Source organism: Euwallacea similis, chromosome 28 (assembly GCF_039881205.1).
Source record: "Euwallacea similis isolate ESF13 chromosome 28, ESF131.1, whole genome shotgun sequence".
Taxonomy (NCBI): Eukaryota; Metazoa; Arthropoda; class Insecta; order Coleoptera; family Curculionidae; genus Euwallacea; species Euwallacea similis.
Genome location: NC_089636.1, coordinates 994,715 through 1,015,144, shown reverse-complemented (window position 1 = coordinate 1,015,144; position 20,430 = coordinate 994,715). Strand labels below are relative to the sequence as shown.

The 20,430-nt window shown below is 34.1% G+C and overlaps 4 protein-coding genes across 6 annotated transcripts; 2 read left to right on the top strand and 2 right to left on the bottom strand.

Annotated features, from left to right (window-relative positions):
• The first annotated feature begins 400 nt into the window (after nt 1–400).
• On the top strand, nt 401–4,405 carry LOC136417418 (alpha- and gamma-adaptin-binding protein p34-like). Of its 3 annotated transcripts, XR_010752807.1 has the most exons (6): nt 403–627; nt 1,058–1,233; nt 1,297–1,485; nt 1,541–1,655; nt 1,719–2,196; nt 4,150–4,405. XR_010752807.1 is itself a non-coding variant. In XM_066403096.1 (5 exons), exons 1-5 carry the CDS (start codon nt 498–500, stop codon nt 1,886–1,888), a joined length of 777 nt encoding a protein of 258 aa, XP_066259193.1. In that variant the 5' UTR covers nt 401–497; the 3' UTR covers nt 1,889–4,405. The 3 variants fall into 3 exon arrangements, 2 of the variants coding, with proteins under 2 accessions (XP_066259193.1, XP_066259192.1); XM_066403096.1 differs by having other exon boundaries at nt 401–627; nt 1,722–4,405; XM_066403095.1 differs by having other exon boundaries at nt 1,719–4,405.
• A 387-nt stretch (nt 4,406–4,792) lies between these two features.
• lili (LMBR1-like protein) lies at nt 4,793–9,627 on the top strand. Its single transcript, XM_066403074.1, has 11 exons — nt 4,793–4,878; nt 4,937–5,173; nt 5,605–5,674; nt 5,780–5,974; nt 6,035–6,268; nt 6,324–6,389; nt 6,456–6,608; nt 6,667–6,828; nt 6,885–7,039; nt 7,103–7,334; nt 7,390–9,627. Exons 2-11 carry the CDS (start codon nt 5,081–5,083, stop codon nt 7,596–7,598), a joined length of 1,569 nt encoding a protein of 522 aa, XP_066259171.1. The 5' UTR covers nt 4,793–4,878; nt 4,937–5,080; the 3' UTR covers nt 7,599–9,627.
• Nucleotides 9,523–10,750, bottom strand: LOC136417400 (uncharacterized). The gene is made up of 3 exons (XM_066403075.1): nt 10,503–10,750; nt 9,929–10,154; nt 9,523–9,852 (listed from the first exon to the last, which is right to left on the bottom strand). The coding sequence occupies exons 1-2, from the start codon at nt 10,550–10,552 to the stop codon at nt 10,055–10,057; spliced, it is 150 nt and encodes a 49-aa protein (XP_066259172.1). The 5' UTR covers nt 10,553–10,750; the 3' UTR covers nt 9,523–9,852; nt 9,929–10,054.
• Nucleotides 10,751–12,136: 1,386 nt separating this feature from the next.
• LOC136417396 (uncharacterized) lies at nt 12,137–13,505 on the bottom strand. Its single transcript, XM_066403070.1, has 5 exons — nt 13,347–13,505; nt 13,096–13,237; nt 12,714–12,902; nt 12,537–12,660; nt 12,137–12,483 (listed from the first exon to the last, which is right to left on the bottom strand). Exons 1-5 carry the CDS (start codon nt 13,396–13,398, stop codon nt 12,289–12,291), a joined length of 702 nt encoding a protein of 233 aa, XP_066259167.1. The 5' UTR covers nt 13,399–13,505; the 3' UTR covers nt 12,137–12,288.
• Nucleotides 13,506–20,430: the final 6,925 nt, after the last annotated feature.

Below are 20,430 nucleotides of genomic sequence, written 5' to 3'. Positions count from 1 at the left end.
AAAGCAGCTCTATTATTTCCGCTCTAAACAACCCACGACACAGCACTTTTATGACATATAACATCTATAAATCATTACTTTCTATGTTATGTGTTAAGTGCTGTATAAATATCGGAAACTTAAAAAGTTCTAATGAAGTTATTCAATATTTGCAAATATCATGGCTAAAATAATTCGCCATTACGTCAAGAAAACATTTTTTTTCTTTTTTTAGGACCATGGAAATTGTAAATTTGTATTAATGCTTAACTAAAGTTGAATTATGACCCAAATTTTGATCTAAAAATGTCAACGGTGCTACTGAAAGACGAAAAATTTCACCTTTTTCCATAAACGCAAAATGCAGTTGATAGCGCAGTGCCCGGACTCTAAACTTACCATATCATCGGCACCATCAGCTGAGGTGTCAACAATTCAAATAACCTCAAAATACAAATTATTGTTTTGGTTAAAATTTGTAATCATACCCAAAAACTACACCTAAATAGTTCATCAAAATGAACGATTTACCAAGTATAGTCGTCGTCAGTTCAAGCAGCACGAAACCCAGATCTATTATAAAGCTAATCACCAAAGAAAATCCTGTGGAACACACTTGTGGACTCATTAAACAACCATGGAAAATCGGTACGTTTTTTATTTAAGAATTACTAAACAACTTCTATAGACTTGTTCCACCAGAGAGAAAAACCTATTCCAGATTGTCAGATATCTGTGCTATACAATGGACAGGATTCCTTGCAGATATATTGAACTGTTTCACAAGGTTCAGATTTGTTTTCCCACCTGTTAGATCATAACTACTCTTTTAATTAGTGATTGTCTTAAAATGTGGAATATTTTTTAAAATTGGTCTTTCATATGATACATGGAACCCCAGCTTACTTTGATGATTTTTTCTTAACGACTTAAGAGAAATGAAGTTTGTATCAAAAGTTTGATTAACCCTGTATATATAAGTAAATTTTTATTGAAAGCAGTTTTACGAAAAATTCAATGTCATATAGGAAAGATTTCACCTTGATTATCAATCCATTGACCATATTTTTGTTTCTAGATACGAAGTACTACTCAGCTTTTGTGACTTTCCTTGGCATGCCTGGAACATATGAGCGAAGTGATGAGTTTAATAGCCAAGTTGAAGCTTTAGTAATACACATGGACTCAAATAAAGAATCAGGATTAGATGACCTAAAGCAGTGGGAGAAATTAGAAACTGAATGTGATCCAGAGGTATTTGTTTGTGCAGATTATTTTATGGCAAACTTACTTTTTTTGTATTCTACTTATACTTAGATTAAATTGCTGATTTCAAATTACTGCAATGACAATACAAAAATTACCAAAAGTGCAGCAACAGATTGGTGCTTAAGCCGAGGTTTTGAACTTATTGAACTGTATCCTTCAGAGATTCCAGCAGCAAATTCTGAAGAAGACATAATTCCTGAAAAATTCGGTGTTAATAGGCTGATTGAAGCTTTGCAGGTAGCTCAGTATTGATACTAACCAGTCTGAATTAACAATTAATAATTCTCTATAGGCACATACTTGGTCAAACCTAGTAATGAAAAAGAGCAAAGCTATGAGTAAACTAAATTCTGAAGCCTTGAAGCCTAGTAGTGATGGTGCTAGTGAAGGAACTCCAGGCCTACCAGGTTAACAATTTCCCACTTCATACCAGCAATGATTTCTAATTGTATTGTTTTCCTATATCATAGAAGATCTTCTTGGAGAGGATGACTTCACAGAGTTGTTTTCCCACCTGCACATGATGAAGGATAGTTTACAGTCATTGCCAGTGGCCCAACGAAAACAATGTGCAGAGCAAATGGTCACAGCTTTTTGGAGAGCTATTGGAGGAGATGAGGAAGAATTGTTAGACCTCTAAATAAGTTATTATAGGGCTAGTCGAGTAAGAGATGAAGTCTCAGGCATCCGAAATCCGCCCTCTGAGAAATTTCATTCATAATTATCTTAAGAACATCGATTTTTAAATTAAAGCAGTTCGTTTGCGTCTAAAACGAGTAAAGGAGAGAAATAATATAAATTTAAGCATAGACGACAATAATAGTGAATGAAAGGCACTGAAAGACTTCAAGTTTATGACTTTTTCCACGGCTTGATAAATGTGATAATGTTCGAAGTCTACCAGGAATGTAATGTTTCAAACACCATAGTCATTTCATTTAAAGTATTGTGCTCACATACAGTGTGACCCACTTAAGAGCGGGACACCCCTGTAAAATTTTTATTTGTGGTTCGATTTTGATCATTTTTTTATATGTTGTAGGGCATCAAAAACTCTATTTTGTGACAAGTTCTTGTTACGCTCGCTTAAAATCTAAGGTCTACTTTGCCCCTTTCTTATGACGAAATTTTAAGAAAAGACATTAGGGAATTTTTTATTTTAAATTTAGCTTCAGTAATAACTTTAGAATTATTCAAAATGGCTGTATTTCAAATTTCGTTAAAAAATGTTTATCCATAAAAAAGTTGTAGAACAATTAAATTTTATTTAATTTAAATTAATTAATGATTCAATGTGAAAAAAAAATTGTAACGAAAAGAGATTTAATTCATTTTAAAAAACACTTGCTTCGATTAAGCTACCGTTCAACTGGATACATTTCTCGTATCTTCTTCTAGTATTACTCATTACTTTTCTGAGAGATAAGGGAGTAATTTCTTCACAGGCGCGTCTCAACCTTATGCATAGTTCTTCTCTATTTCTGGGGCGGTTTTTATATACTTTTTGCCCAAGAGTACCCCACAAAAAGAAATCTAAAGGGGTCAGGTCCGGTGATCTGGGTGGCCATTGTATTAATGGACTATTCCGTCCGATCCATTGATTGGGAAAGTTTGTATTTAGCCACTGCCGAACAATTTTCGCGTTATGTATAGGACTTCCATCAAGTTGAAAGTACATGTTACTTGTGTATAATAGTGGAAGATTGTCAATCGCATTGGATAATTCATTTCTCAATAGTTCTAAAAAACTTGCAGAATTCATATTGCCCTCAAGAAAAAATGGACCGATAAGTTTGTCATAGATTATTCCACACCAAACATTTACTTTTTGGGAATATTGACTTTTGCAGTTGATAATCCAGCGTGGATTTTCATGAGACCAAAATCTACAATTCTGTGAAGAAACTATCCCGTTAGTAGTAAATGTAGCTTCGTCACTAAATAGAATACATTTTAGAAAATTGTTGTTATCTTGATACTCCCCTTGCGCCCACAAACAAAATTCCAATCTTCTGTTCTTGTCTCCTTCCTCCAAAGTATGCAGAAATTTTGGTTTAAATGGCTTAATTTTATTCTTTTTCAGGCATCGACGAATCTTTTCCCTCGGTACATTTAAATCTAAACTTGCTATTCTTAATGTAGCATGTGGGTTATTAGTAAAATAATTTAAAATTGCGATTTCTGTATCAACTTCATTTCTATTTCCAGGACGGTTGTTTTTTAACAAATATCTATCAACGGCTCCAGTTTCATTAAATGTACGATTTATTCGATTCACTGTACTTTTAGTAATCGGACGTCGATTAGGATATCTTGTGTTAAATATTCTAGTCACTTCCCTTACACTTCTGTCATTGTCACCAGAAAGACGCACTATTTCAATTTTTTCCCTTAAAGTTAATTGATTATTCATATCTGAACTTTTTCTTCAATCAAAAACAGTTAAATTTTCTTCTAAACCACCAAGAACTGGTTTATTTATTTACAAAAAGACAATTGCATTGTATTTAATGACAAGGATAAAACAAGTGACTTAACTATGTTTATTGGATCCGTACTCAGCCAACTTGACCAAAAATTATTACATCCAGATGGTTCAATAAATTTAAAATTGGATTGCTCTACAACTTTTTTATGGATAAACATTTTTTAACGAAATTTGAAATACAGCCATTTTGAATAATTCTAAAGTTATTACTGAAGCTAAATTTAAAATAAAAAATTCCCTAATGTCTTTTCTTAAAATTTCGTCATAAGAAAGGGGCAAAGTAGACCTTAGATTTTAAGCGAGCGTAACAAGAACTTGTCACAAAATAGAGTTTTTGATGCCCTACAACATATAAAAAAATGATCAAAATCGAACCACAAATAAAAATTTTACAGGGGTGTCCCGCTCTTAAGTGGGTCACACTGTATAATGAGCATTATTCCCTTAAGAATTCTTCATGGAGCGGATTATCAAGGTAACATTTATCTGTTATGAATTTCACTTCGCTCGAATAGTCCTTACGTTTATTTCCATATTTTTGTTGTGTCCAAAATTGTGAATATTAGATAGATGGGTAGATACATGATTTTGGACTAGATATCACTGGATAAAGTTTATTCATTAGATTAGATGCCAAATGTAAATACAGTATTATATAAATTTGTGAACCAAATGAGTTTTTGTTTATATATGTGCGTTGTTAGTTGTTGAAGTTATATCATAGCATTGGTTTAATTTATAGCTAAATCTTCATATCTGTTTAAAAAGCTTAATCTTTCTACTATGTTTAAAACGAGGTATTGAGATTTTGGGGACAAAAATAAAAAGGATTCATTTTATTAAAAGTATTGTACTCGAATATAGTAGGCAGCATTTATCCAAAAATTCTCCATTAAATATATTGACTATTATTAAATTGTCGATTTCTCAGTGATCATATGGAAGACAAAACAAGTAGGGTGGTTCGACCGTTTAAGAAAATGCGGCATTGCCATTCTGCTTGACAGTTGAGATAAACATTCAATTTGACAGGTGTCACGTTACGTCCATGTCGTAATCAGTGTTTTGTTTTGAGTGCCTACAGTTCCTGCTACAATAATTATTGTAATTTTGCCCTGTTTCATAAACGAGATTTAACCAAGGTAACATATATTTATGAAATATGCTTCAATACATGTTAAATTTAAAACTTTTGCCCAGTTGTTTCAGTCATCAAGGAGTTGCATATTGCATATTTGGTATCCATTCAGCAAAACGTGGCTGTGTCCCGAACTGTGTTCTAAAAATCCAACCAGAAGCAAAATGTCCAGCAGGATTCCTTTTGGAGCTCTTATGTGATATGTGATGCATATAATGGAAGATGAGTTTGGGGGTGAATCCAAATATGAATCCGACTCAAATGAGCAAATCTTTCACAACAATGTTCGAGAGCAAATTGTGAGTTTTTGAAAATCCAGCTATCATAGCCAATGATAGTGCCTTTAGACAAAGTTGAAGGCAATATCCAAAAAATGCATTTCCTAGTAGTTTCTATTTGGTTATGGACTCCTTTGTATTGACTATCTAGTGCAGCTGTTCTTCCACAAGCATACAGCTACATCCTTATTAAAAAAAGAGGGCAAACAAAAGATTATCCACTGCCAAAAATGTGTTGAAGTGAGCTTGATAATAAATAGAATCTTAAAATACTTCTTTCACAACTACAAATTTATAGAAAAATTTATGAATTTGGGAAGGGGTGTAGATTAACCCCAGGCCTTTTGTGCAGTACATTAAAGATCAGAAAAATAGTTTTAATATACTCAACATAGTGCTGTTTGATCATATTGAAATTAAAGCTGTTACTGTAATAGTACTATTTTTTTCAGATATTTCTATTGCTGTTCCTAGGTCTCTATTTGGCAAGTGCAGCCATATTAGGTCGATTTAAAAGAAAAGGTAAATGAAGCGTTAACAAACTGTTACGGCTCCCTTGCAATGAAAATTTTATGTAACACTGTGAAAAATTGAAATAATAAATTTTTTGGTTAAACCTCTTTGCAGGTAAGGATGATTACTATAGTGGTGATGAAGATGAAGTGGCCGTGTACAGAATAAGCACCTGGTTATGCACCTTCTCTTTAGCTGTATCAATAGGTTCATTGCTATTGCTCCCAATTTCAATCATATCCAATGAAGTTCTAGTTAATTATCCAGACTGTTATTATATTAAATGGCTTAACTCTTCCTTAATTCAAGGTTTGTAGTTAAAGACAACTTTCTCGCTTCCTTAAATTTTCATTTGCACTTAAATTGTAGGTTTTTGGAATTGTGTTTTCCTGTTGTCAAATTTATCAATGTTTGTCTTACTACCATTTGCCTATCTCTTTACTGAGTCCGAAGGGTTCTTTGGTCACCGCAAGGGGCTGTGGGCACGAACTTATGAAACATTTGTAGTTCTAGCATTGTTTGCAACTGTAGTGTTAGGAATTACATATGTTTTATCAGCGCTATTCAGTGAGGATCATACGACAAGGATGATTCCTTTTTTGAGTAAGTTTTGTTCTGATAATGTAAAAATTTAGTGGTAGTTTTCTTTTTTGTTTAGATTTGTGGATATACCTGCCTTTTTTGTACTCTTGTATATCGTTTCTTGGAGCACTTGTCCTGCTAGGTACTCATAATCAAAATGATTTATATCAATTACTAAATAATTGCATTTTTTTCTCAACACTTTCAGTGTGTACTCCTTTAGGGTTTGTGCGTCTTTTCGATGTAGTAGGCAAATTCTTAATAAAACCACAAATACTTCTTGATTTAAATGAAGAATACAGCGCTTGCGCGATTGAAGAGGAATGTTTGGTTCGAAGGCTTAAACAGGTGGAATATTATGGTGAGACGGCGGAACTTTGTCAAAAAAATCTGCGGTTTAATGTGCTAATTTTCTAAAGGAAATTGGTATTCATATCCTGCTGCTTTATCTAATGGGAATGCACCAATTCTGTATGATGAACCTAAATTATTTGAAACTGGAATACGAATGCGCAACGGGGAGCTACAGGGCACCCTGAGTGAAAAGTTGAGAGAGGTCGAAAAAAAGAGGAAGATTTTAGGTGAGTTCAAATCTAATGATTTTGATAACAAAATGATTATTTTCACTAATCTACAGACAAACAGAGAAAGGCATCATCTTTTATTAGAAATATCGTTTACCCGCTTGCAATTCTGATATTAATCGGGTTAACAGGGATTGCTGTTTTGTTGGTTATTCAAAACACTTTATCGCTGTTGATAGGCATCAAAGCATTGCCAAGTAGTTCTAAGGTACGTTGCGTCAAGAATTGGTCAATTCAAGAACTTGTAATATTTTTTCTTACGTCTTTCCAGCAATTTACGTTGGGTGTGAGTTCATTGTCCAAATTAGGACCATTCGGAGCGGCCTTGGAAATCGTGATAATAGTGTACTTCATCGCTACATCCTCTATCGGCCTGTACACAACGCCGTTCATGCAAAGAATTAGGCCGACGCCAAAAAAAACCTCGTTTACCATTGTGATAGCAAACTGCGCATTATTGCTGATGATCAGCTCGGCTTTACCGCTGTTATCAAAGACTTTAGGTAGATAATTAATCTTTCATGTATTGGGATATGTTCATATCGATTTATTTTTCAGGAATAACAAATTTTGATCTCTTGGGAGATTTTGGAAGCGTAGAGTGGTTAGGCAACTTCAAAATAGTACTTTTATACAATGTCTTATTTGCCATAGCAGCCTCTCTCTGCATCGTCAATAAGTTTACTGCCAAAGTGAGACGGGAATTATATGCCCGTTTACTAGAGAATTATGTGTATATTAATAACTGTGCGTCTTTTCTCAATTAGGTTTAGGTATTTTTTTCAATTTGGGTCAGTATTTGTGTATACAGGGCGGCCATTATCTCTATCTCGTTGTGTGGGTAACTTTTTTTATTCAAATTCAATTAAATGGTCAAAGTTGAGCAGAATTTTATGCACAGTTCATTACAAATTTCAAACTAGGACGAATCATTATTAAGAACTTGATCCCTTTGGGATGTTCTGTAATTGACAATGGCAGAAGCTGCTATATACTGCACATCCAAGCTGATTTGCAATATTTTTCTGCAAACGGAATGTATAATTTGTATTGTTTTTTACTAATACGCGTATCTACAAAAACAAAACTAATTTACTCATGAGTCTGTTCTTGGTATTCTCGCGGTCGAGCATTTCTGCAAGACAATATGCAAGTAGAAGGGTTTATAATTTAATTACTGAGATTTAATGAAGGATCTATGGTTTCTATCAATCAAAAGTCAATGACATCGTTTTTAGAGTAATTCTAGCCGTACTTATTATTGTCATTGGACACTTTAGAATCATTTTCACCATCGGCACTTAACGTAAACTTTTGTCTTACATGTATTTATGGGACAGTTTTATGTGTAACATTTACACTTATAAACTTTATTCCTTTTGAAAACACAATATTTCAAAATAATCCTTGTTATTCTCATTTTCTACACCAATACTACTATTGGAGCCCTACGGAACTTATTCAACTCTTTTAAAGCTTTTCAACATAACAGTGAACTAAAAGTAGGGACATAACAGCCGAAAAGAGAAGCATACGAGCGGGGTTGAGGTTCGGCTGGTTCTTATGGAAATTTATGCAGATATCTATCAACAACATTTTTAAAGTTTTTTTTGCAATACATATAGTTTGAAAGATATTATTTAACGTTTAATTAATTGTCGATTTTCACTTCCTTCCGGATATTTCAGAGATGACCCATTGAGATGACATTTAGACTTAATTTTTAAATTAAAAATAATGAAACCATACAACGAGGCAGCAGATAAGTAGTCTTTTTGTATACTTGCAGGGTATACACTACATCAAATGTAAGGTGGGTTAGTATCGGGATCTCTTAAAAGGTAATTATTACCCTATTTAATTCCAATTTTACCCTTAACTCAAGTTATAGTTTTTTTTAGCTTAACTGGTTGGTAGAGTTCTTGATAAGTTGGCGAGTGACTTTTTTTTTATTGTCTATTGATGCCAAATTTATGACATCGTGGCCCCAAAGTTTCAAAACTACTAAGTCCCAGTACAAAATTTTAAATCAGTCAAGTTAGAAACAAGACAATTCATTTTGATAATTTTCTACTATTCTGAATATCACTCTACATATGTAATATTTCCATTTATGTGTGGGAACTTTAATGTGCTGCTATCTCTGGCCTGTTCACTTAAATTCAAATGTGTATTTATTACTATTTACAAGATTTCCATACTAGCCCTCCTGCATATATTGGACGCGGTGTATAAACATACAAGGAGTATGGAGAGATTCTGAACTGTTGTCCTATTTATTTTTAGCGTTTATTTAACTGTACCAATGATATTATATGTAGTAAGTTTGTTCTTTATTGCTGAACGAAATTTACAATTTTCTGCTTTTGTCCATAGAATAAAATTCGTTTTTCTCTTTTAATAATCAATACCTTATTGAGATAAAGAACTTTTCAACAGTGCTCAATTATTTTTTTGGATCATATTCTGGTCTGGTCTTACAATACTACACGTTAATTTTTAAGTCTATGTGAATTTTTCAAGTTGTAATTTAGATGAAATTATAGTTCAAAGATCAAAATAGGCAATGAATCAGTTTTTGTGCACACTGCTGCTAATGCTAACACGTCCTGAACTAGCAGTCCTACCTCAAAACTTATGGCAATAAGTGCAAGATAGTACAAAAAGTTCAGCAAAATAAAGAACAAACAATGTTAAGAAGGTAAATATATATTTCATATACCTATTACAGTGTGATTAATACATAGTTTGAAGTATGTTGAGTGTGGCCAATAAAGGAATATTTTATTATTTAAATTTTTCATTTTCCTGACTCTGGATTAATTTTTGTTTTCCAGACTTAAAATAAGTGAATATAATAGATAAATTATTGTTTAGCATGTATGCAGGTCAACAAAATTTTTGTTGTTTTTGAACTTAGCCCCCCATGCACCATATTGAGAACTTATTGTCTTAGGAGAAGATTCGTTTTTGGGCTTATTCTGATATTTCAAGCCCGTTTCTACTATTGTAGCTTTTGTTCTAAAAAAAACAAGATCAGGTATTAAAAATAGTGAGGGATTGTTGTCATCCCTCTGCATGTAACTATTTTGCTTACTTTGCATTGTTTGTCGCAGAAGCTGCTGATCGTATCGAGTCAAACCTGGCTCCAACGTCTTGTACCATTTTGATGTTTGGTTTTTGTGAGTATTTCAGAATTCTAAGCTCGATCAAAGTGAGTTTTTTAGGGAACGTGGTGAATTTGAGTGAGCACTTGCAACTCTTTTCTGTTACCGGAGTTTCCTCGCCTGCTGCCTTTCTTTGTGCGGAGGTTTTTCTCTAAACTGGAATTAAAGATTAAATTTTGCACAGTTGTTCATGGCAAATCAATATTTGTGTGTAGCAAAACAGTCAAGTTGTGGTCACCATATTGTCCACAGTTAGTTTCATTTTTAATTATGTGCATATATAATTATACATATTTTGCATATTTTCTAGCCTACTAATGAAGTGTTTAATATAAAAACTTGTAGATCTCAGAATCTTCCTCCTCAGAGATATACATTTAAAACCATGAATAAGTCTGTATTTCTTTTATATCTCTATTTATATACAACAGAGAAGTAGGTGCAGGTACACGGAACATAAACTGTGAACTTTTATAAGCTAGAATTAAAACTGGGGGTATTTACCTTAAAGTTTGTTGAAACCTTGAAGTAACCAAAAAATCTAACACATTCATGGACACAAAAGTTGTTTTTTATTTGTTAAGAATCATTCCCAGAAGCTAAAAAAGAGTGAATGTTAACTCACTGAAATCGCATGGAACAATGAAAGCAAGTAACTGGTAGTACCGGTATTAATATAGCCAACCTTGTAATTTAAATATTAATTTATGGAAATTGTAAAAATTACTTCGATATCTGGTTTCAATACGTAGACACCCAGTTAAAATTCATATGAAAAGCAACAGAAAAACATTTGTTTAATGAAAATTCTACTTTTGCTTATTTTATATTCAAATAATCTGGAAATTTCCAGATCAACTCTTAGATACTTAGAAATCTTTGGTAAACATGTTTATAAATTACAAAATCCGTGCTTTTTCGCACGTTATTGTTGCCTTATTTGAGAACGGCATTTAGAGAGATGAGATAATAGTATTTTTTTATTTCACGCATTTTAATTTTTTTATTAATATTATAAGATGCAAAATTAGTCTGTTTCATAATGGGAAATTTCAGCCCTCCTTATAAAAGATGAGAAAATGGAAGGACGTTCCACTTATTCTGTTTTATTTGACCACCCACATTTGCTTGCGCCTGTGGTTCAATTGAAAATTAAATTAAAATACAATTTTAAATTAAAAAAATTCAATTTAAATCATTTTTTAAATAGACAGTTAACTTGAGGTTCTAGATTGGTTTACGTGCGGGTTAAACTTAACTTGTGACAGCGATTTAGGTTCGATTTCTAGACTTTTTTTGCATGTGGTCCGTGACCAGGAGAAAATTATGTCCGTAACTCATAAAACACACTTTCGTTTGTTATGTAAATAACTGTTTCCGCACTGAGCGCAGTAACGTTTCTTTTCTGCACTGGTGAAGTAAGTTCGGTTGTAGCAAATGCTTTCGACGCTTTTTTAAATCTGGCATAGTGAAGGCTTTCATAAAATTTGTCCCGACGTTTCAGGGCCATTCGACGAAATTGAGTTTAAGTTTGGAATTTTTAACGCTTACGCAGAAGTTGGTACAATGAATATGAAGTGAGTGATAAAATTACAAAGTGGAAATTTGCAAGGAAATCTGTTTTGCGGCAATTCTATTGGTTGCAATTGATTATTACAGCAATTGTGCAGGCAAATTTCCGTTTTTTAGTTTTATTATTCATTTCATATTCATAGCAACTACTTTTGCATGAATACTAAAAATTCCGAACTATTTCTCGCTGAAAATAAAGTTTCTATTCAGTCGAAATTGAGGCTTAAGTTGAGATGCAATTTGGAATTGAAAAAAGTTTGAGTTGTGCTTAACATAAGATGGTTTAAATTGACGATGAATTGGAGGTTTCAGATAAGTTTAATTTAAATAAGGGACAAATTGATATTTGACTTGCAGTTTAAATAAAGCTGAAGTTGTAGTTTAAATTGAGGTTCTCGTTGAAACTCATGAGCAGATTAAGACGGTGACTTACACATCTAGCGCAAAGTCTAGTAAAAGCGCAATTGTTCATAGCAATAAATTCAAGTGGTTTGATATTAAGGTTCAAGTGGATTTATAAATGCACTTTATGACTCAAATCACTTTAATTTGAAATTGAGAAATAGTTATACATAACAAATCACATAATAAGGGAGATAATTGAAGCAATTAAATAAAAGATAACTTTAAAGTTTCAAGTGATGGTTTAAAATATGGTTCCAGGGTCAAATTTCATTTTTTTTTAAATTCAAAAAGGTGTTTAAGCTCATCTTCCTCTTTACGATGAAGGTCGAGGATTATTGGCACACCAGTCGGTCACCTCATGTATACGTTCAGGATGACCGATCCAAAACTCGTTAAACCTCTGGGTCTTTATAAAATCTCCCACCCCGCTTGGTACGTGATTCATCAGGAAGTAGAAGGCAATCTCGATGAGGTCGTTCGTGAAGATATCGGCTTCTGGAATTGAAGCCTGAAAGCAGATCAGTTGTTTCAAATTGTAGGACCACAAAACACGAAACCTACTTCAACGTCCGTCACACTAACCCCAAGGGTAAAATTCGTCACTTCTGGCTTGATCCCCTGGTCTTCTTGCCCCCCCTTTGTAAGGTTGAAGATCCCAAAGAAGTTTGTATGGTCCAAAACAATGCTAAAATGATTTTTTTTATTATCACCATCACCAGAGGTGATTAGAATGTCTACTTATAGCTACCGCTTCCGTGAATAGACTCAAGCGAATAATTGTAGTTCCCAGTGAAATTGAGCACTGGCCAGTAAATGTCATAGTCGATATTGAGGCCATTGGGGTCCGTGTATGAAGTCACATCCACCTTCTTCAACTCCAAATCCATGAGGTTATAGAGGTAGTTGTTGGTTATTCCCAAGTAAATGCTGGAAATTTACGGTATTTATCAAATTAGACTGAATGTTTCTGCGCTTTATGTCTCATGCGGAAAACAACTTAAAAACTTTAAATGTGTGTTCTGATAAAGTTCCACGTGAAGCTATCAAAGCAAACACTTCACTGGTGCTTAGTGTTACTCAACGGTTCGTGTGTGTTTTCTATATACAATATTTTACATACTCGAATCCTAAAAAAGACGTATTGACTACAATATCTCTGATATGCAGGGGATTATGCACCGGAATCAATCCCTCTATACCATTTTCCGCTGCCCAAAGGGCACAATCCACGTATTCATACACGAGGTCCGTGTCGTTAGTGCCTGAAAGGTCGATAGGGTTAGAGGTATTGCTGTTTTATAAGAATTAAAGCATATATTTTACTGAGCAAATGCGACTGAGAATTGAGTACAATGGGAAGGTTTAACTCACCCTGCGCGATGCTGAAGACAGCTAAAAATACTATAGCAGCCACTGCTTTCATTTTTAATTTAAGTTGATCTAATTTAATTTAATTTGATGTAATTTAATTGAAATTTATGTAAATGTAATGAAACTTAATTGGTTGAAGACGCAGGTATGAGCATTTAACTTTCTTCCGAATAGTTTTTATACACTCATTTTAACCGAAATTATATTTTGGAGATATGGATTAATAACTAGATAAACAAACTATGACCAATCAGAAGAGCTCACTTATTTATGCAAAATTCTCAAGCATCTATATCTCATAAATGTATATTAAATATAATCAAGGAAGTGCCACTCATGATATAGGACACTTTATTTATGATGAGCTGAGATTATGAGTAGAATACTTGTGAGAGTCTGTTTCTTTGTTAAAATTTTCATCCAATCTAAAGGTTCTATGAGCCGCTCTGGTGTTAGAGCTATACACTCTATATTCCCCTTTGTAGATTAGGAATGGAGATTGTTAAGGATGTCTTTTCGGCTTTGTATTGTAATTACCATCTCCCAATAAAAAACCCTCCTTTCAAAGAGATATAATATTCTAATAATAAGCCAGCAAGATTCCACGTCTCGTCTCGAAAACAGAAACCAATTTAGCCCGAAAAAATACCTTCATTATGCAAGGGGCTTTGTGCACCTGTTGGCTGCTATAAACGTGAAAAGCTTTTACTGGGAGTTTCTTAAGGGAGGAGCAATTATTATATTATGTTGAACGCGAGGGTTCGCTAACTGGAAATTAGTTCTTCTATTAAGAGGTTTATTTTCCTGTTAAAAAACATGGAAGGTTCTACCGAGGTCTTCTGAGATCGTTTTCCAATGCCACTAACCTTAAAAGCCTGGATACAAATTCGGAAATCACGTTTCCTCAGGGGAAAGCTTCTCCCAGTGTTGTATTGGAATTTGAAGAATCCCAATATACTTAATAAATTGAATTGCAGGAGAAACCTTCTCAGTCCCCGGATTTAGGTCTTCTGAAGTTAATTTCCAGTGCCACTTTTTTCCTTTATGAACAAAACCTTCTCTTTGAAGTCTGGATAAAAATTATTAAGTCTTCTCTTTATTCTCAGCTTTACTTTGGACAATCCAGGTACTAATTTAATTGAAATAACAAGAGAGTATTCGACGTGCTTGTATTGAGGTTTTTTAAAGTTCATTTGCAGAATTTTCTTATTTCTAGGATCATAGTCGCTCTGAGAAGAAGACCAAAAAATCAGAAACATTCTGTGTTCTTGTAGCTTTTTCCTGGAGAATTCTCTTCTGGAGAAAAAAAAATTAATTAGGGAAGAAATTACGAGGTGCTTGCATTGAAGTTTTTATTAGCTTGAAGAGCATTTTCAGTGCAGTCTTGTGTATACTATGCCGACGTAGAACCTTCGGGCAGAACTCTGGGTAAAAATTCGAAGACTATCTCTCCTACCAGCTTCTCTGTGGAGAACCCAGATATACACTGATGATATGTAAATAAAAGAAAAATCTTTGTAGTGCTTTGTACTGAGGAATTCTGAAGCGAATTTCCAGAATATTCTAGTTTTTAGAGATAAAATTTTCTGTCAGAAGATGGTAGGTGAAAAAATCTCTAATCGTAGTAGGAAAAATACTCTCTGCTCTCCCAACTTGCTGGTGGAGAATCCAGATATTGAGGAAATTGAAATAGGAGGTGAATTTGTGGACTACTTGTATTGATCTATTCTGGGAATCTTCTCTCTTCTCTAACCTTCTGTCTGAAGAATACATGCAGGGTGTGCTACTAAGGTGTTCGCGGAGTATAACTCAATAACTATTAGTCTTAGAGAAAATGTGTAAAGATAATGTGTATTTTTCGAACACCATTAACTAAAAATATTTTTGCTTATACAGGGTACACAATAAAACTTGTACAATGTGAAACTTCGTTATTTTAAATGGAACCCCCTAGTTTTCTTGCCATTTTCGAATTTCTCGTTAAATGTTAAGGTCAGTTTATGTAAGGTGTCTTATGTTTAAAATTTACCACTTTCAAATTATGTCGGAAAATGAGAAAATTTTGATAGCTGCACGCTTCTATGGAAATCGGTGTTATGTCCTAAATGCTGCGAATTTCAGAATTGATTTTCTGGGGCTTCAAGAGGACCTAATAAGCTACGTTTCGATGTCTGAATTTTAGGAAAACTCTACCATAACTCTCGAAATATGCCTTCGAAATTGCATGACTTTAAACCCTCATAACTTCCTTACTTCAAATGAAACCCTCCCAATTTTATTGCTCAGTGTGTTTCCTTTAATGATAACGCGTAAGTTTTATTAAGCATGTTTTAGATATATGTATCTCTAATAGTTTTCGAGATATTTTGACTTTATTGAGATTGCGAGTAAATTCAATTTACTTATGAATGGCAATTTTAAGTTAGCCCTAAAATAAATTACATTTCTTATTAGTAGCAAATGACTATCTCAATTTACCCAAACAAATAGTGAGTCATTTCTGTAATTTTGAATGAATCAGTTGATGTTTTGGCTTAATAAGTTGATTAGAGATTATTTATTGATTAAAAATATGATTTTTCCTAAAAATTAGTTAATTCAAGTGGTCTATGCACGTGGAGCTAGTGACGGAAATAGCGTATTGGCAAGTAGGATATACGTACAAAAATATCCAAATATCAAACAATCACTACCTCAAGTTTAAACTTTTAAGAAGCTCAAAGAATGATTTGAGAGAACCGGAAATGTGGATTATATGGAGGAAAATAAAAGAAAGAAAAACGTTTCAAATGAAAAGAACGAACTTTTAGTCCTTCAAAGTTTAGTTGAGAACCCTCATAATTCATGCCGACGCCTGGAGTTGGAAACTGGTATTTCCAAGTCTACCACAAATGGAATAACAAAAAATATTAAATTTCATCCATACCATATTCAGTTATTTCAAGAACTTAATAATAATAATTTTGTTAGTCGATTAAATGTTTGCAATTGGGCCATAGAAGAGAATCAGCGAAATCCAAACTTTTTTAATGCGGTTTTGTTTACCGACGAAGCAACTTTTCACAGCAACGGATTTGTAAATAAGCATAATTTTCATTATTATAATAATGAAAATCCCCATTTTTTTACCCGTAGATCATTAACCCGTTGACATTGAACGTATGGGCGGGTGTTCTTGGAATTAAAATAATAGGTCCCTGTCTCTTCGAAAATTCTATCAGCGGAAATACATTTTTATCATTTTCGCAAAATGATTTTAAGGACTCTTTAGAAGAACTACCAGTAGAAACTATTAGACTCATGTGACTGCAATTAGATGGTGCTCCGCCACACTTTAGTCGTTCAGTAAGGGAATATTTAAATGGCATTTTTGAATTAAGTGGGTAGGAAGGGGCGGGGCTATTAATTGGCCAGCTAGATCGCCTGACATAACCAAATTGGATTTTTAATGTAATTTATTTCAGGGCTAACTTAAAATTGCCATTCATAGGTAAATTGAATTTACTCGCAATCTCAATAAAGTCAAAATATCTCGAAAACTATTAGAGATACATATATCTAAAACATGCTTAATAAAACTTACGCGTTATCATTAAAGGAAACACACTGAGCAATAAAATTGGGAGGGTTTCATTTGAAGTAAGGAAGTTATGAGGGTTTAAAGTCATGCAATTTCGAAGGCATATTTCGAAGGTTGTGAAAGAGTTTTTCTAAAATTGAGATACGCCAAAACGTAGCTTGTTAGGTTCTCTTGAAGTCCCAGAAAATCAATTCTGAAATTCGCAGCAGTTAGGACACAATACCGATTTCCATAGGAGCGTGCAGCTATCAAAATTTTCTCATTTTCCGACATAACTCGAAAGTGGTAAATTTTAAACATAAGACACCTTATATAAACTGACCTTAACATTTAACGAGAAATTCGAAAATGGCAAGAAAACTAGGGGGTTCCATTTAAAATAACGAAGTTTCACGTTGTACAAGCTTTATGGTGTACCCTGTATAAGTGAAAAAATTTTTAGTTAATAGTGTTCGAAAAATACACATTATCTTTACACATTTTCTCTAAGACTAATAGTTACTGAGTTAGCCTCCGTGAACACCTTAGTGGGACACCCTGTTTATACTGATGGTATTAAAAAAAAAAATCGAAATTCCTCTTTTGTAACAGCGTTCTCTGAAATGAATTTCCAGAAATTCCAGTGTTCCATTAAAAACAGTAGGCCCTACAGAGGGAGAATAAAAAAACTCTAAATTCCAGGCTTGTACAAACAATGTTTTTGATTCTTTTTTGGACAGCAGACCAAATTCAAGTGTTTTACGACCAGTTTAAAGAGTCAACGTAAGTGTCTCAACCTTTTAACTTGTCCAGTTTGTGAAAAATCTTTGCTATCGTTTACATACAGATTAAATGTTAGCAAGTGGAATTCAATGAAACCTTGTTAGGATAAGTCGGGTTCCCACGTACCTATTGGAAAGTGCACGTCGAGATCACGGGGCCTATATGTATAGGGTGCCATATTAATTGTGTGTTTAATCTCAATATCGTTCACCTACTTTCAATTTACTCTGACATCAGCGATGCACGTGTATGGGAACGTGGCCTTTCAGTGGGAAATTCTCTATTTCCAGCCCCAATAACATTTTTTGTGATATTAATAAATTTAATAACATGAACATTCTGAGAAGACATCAATATATAACTGAAGAAAGTTTTGGCAAAGGGAAAGTTTCAATTACTTCAATGTGTATTAAAATAAAGCTGCTTGTATGCAGTCAAATTTTCGTTGTAGGTTCCTGTAAATAGAACATGGGGAAATCGATTGTGCTGATATAAAAAGGCTATTATCTCTTTTTTCGTTTTAACAAGGTCGTCGTTTTTAAACCTATTATAGCCTAAATTGGCCGTCGATAATAATAGAGACATGGAGTTTGGAGAGCCACACGAGCGGCGCAAAAACATCCCAATAATAACAGCCGATAACTTACAAAGAGACGCAACAGTGTCCCCTTCCTTCGTCCCTTTGCCCTTCCCGAAATCCCTTTTTACCGGTGTTGCCAGACCGCAAATTGAATCAACAATTATTTTTATAAAAATCAAGGGAGCTGATATGGAATATAAGTAAGTACGTGGGAACCCTGCCTATATTGATAAGAGAGGAGCGATCTTCAGTTTGAATTTCATTAGCGGCATGCGCGGGAGGGGGGGAAGTAATATTGAAATGTCCTGACTTAGTTGCTCTATTTACAGTAACAAGTTTATCACACTAATAAGTATTCAGTTCAAACGCACTTTGATGGAGAACACTTTCACTATTATTAAATTTGTGATAAAGAACTGTCCGAAACGGTAAGGGTGTTGAATGTAAAAGGAGATAGAGCAAAAGGGAATAGTTAAGCAACAGACTCAGTGATTACATCAAAGAATCTTTGGGAACATGCAGGCACTGACAAGTGTTGCTCCTGGTTGATTCTGTGTGGACACCTTTTTTTTGCAAGATTGCTATATTTCAGCTTCCGAATACCTTACATAGAATCCGCGGTATTGAAGTAAACTTTTGAAAAGGTACGTGGGCACCCGACTTATTTCAACCAGTAGTGAAATTTCAGAGCCTACTTTCAAATTGAAATTTATTTTTTTATTTTCTACGTGTAATATACAGGGTATCTCAACAGTGTCTCATTGCTGGTGACCCAAGACTCCTAATGATCGAATCGGACGCAATAAGAAAAGTTTCGCAACAAGTGGTGAAAGATACTTTCCACATGAGACCCACTGGATATTTTGATGGAATTTTAAAGCATACACAGCACTTTGATCTACACCTTATGTATTTAACTTTATGCTCTAGCTTTAATGCTAAAGGGGATAACTATGCACTGCTGGGACAAGTTGTGTAAGTGACGCTTTCGGGTAGATTTTATTTTAAATGTAATTATAGCTCCATTTATACAGAACATCCCAGCAGTGTACAGCTATCTCCTTTAGCAATAGAGTTAGGGCATAAAAGTAAATACGTGAAGTGTATTCTGTAGTATCTGCACACATTGGATTATTTTGGCATTTTTGCCGAGGGTGGCTCTGAAACGCCATGATTGAAAACAATTGAGCGTTTTTACGGCTTCAAAGCAGTGTGACGTCTCAAACATCTCTCGGCAATGCTGAAAATGATAATCGAGCAAGCAATTCCGAATTGAACGGAAAAATTCCAGTTGCTCGAATCCAGGTCAGGGGCGCAGGTACCGAATTCAATTTTATGACGACGTTGTAAAACGCGCTCATTTCTTTGTGTACAGAAAATAATATTAAAATTCTTCCATTACATAAAGGGAACGGTGCAGTAATAATGGACTGTGTCACCTATTCAGACAGGTAAGTTAAGATGTTGATCCATATTCGGCGTTAGCTGAGTTCGGTCTGCGGTGATACCAAAGATTAGTACAGATTAGTACAGATTGATTAGTACAGAGCATGAAAAATAGTTTATTTTTCTAGTTTTCGTGAATGGTTCCGTTACATGATGACGAACTTCAATTAACCTGAACTAACCTTGGGTTCCTAATGCGTCCACGAATTACTCCTGGAATGAAATTCGCAATTAAGTGCTTCAAGGGTGAGTTATCTGTTACTTTATTGTGCATGTTCGTTTGTTTCACTTTCCTGTTTCCCTTCATTTTAATATTCTTCTCAACGGCGTTGAGTGGTGCATCGACACCATTTCTAAATATCTTAAATCCATTAGTATGAAACACAGACTTTTCTATTAAAGATTTGAGCCATTTTTTAGAACAATTGAGGTTTTGTGTATCGTCTCTAAACGTTGAATTATCTTCGCATTTTTGCCGAATATGGCTGTGGAACGCCATGATGATTGACAACGATTAAAATTCGCGCTTGCGTACCCGTTTCCAAAACGGTATGACGTATTAAACAAATTTGAGCCATGCTAAAAATAATGATCCAGCTGGAATCTCCCAGTCCAACGTGGAAATTCCAGTGGCTCAAATCACTTCAGTGATGTAAAATAATATTAAAATCCTCCCAGTAGATGAAGCTCATGCCACAGTCGTAATGGACTGCGTT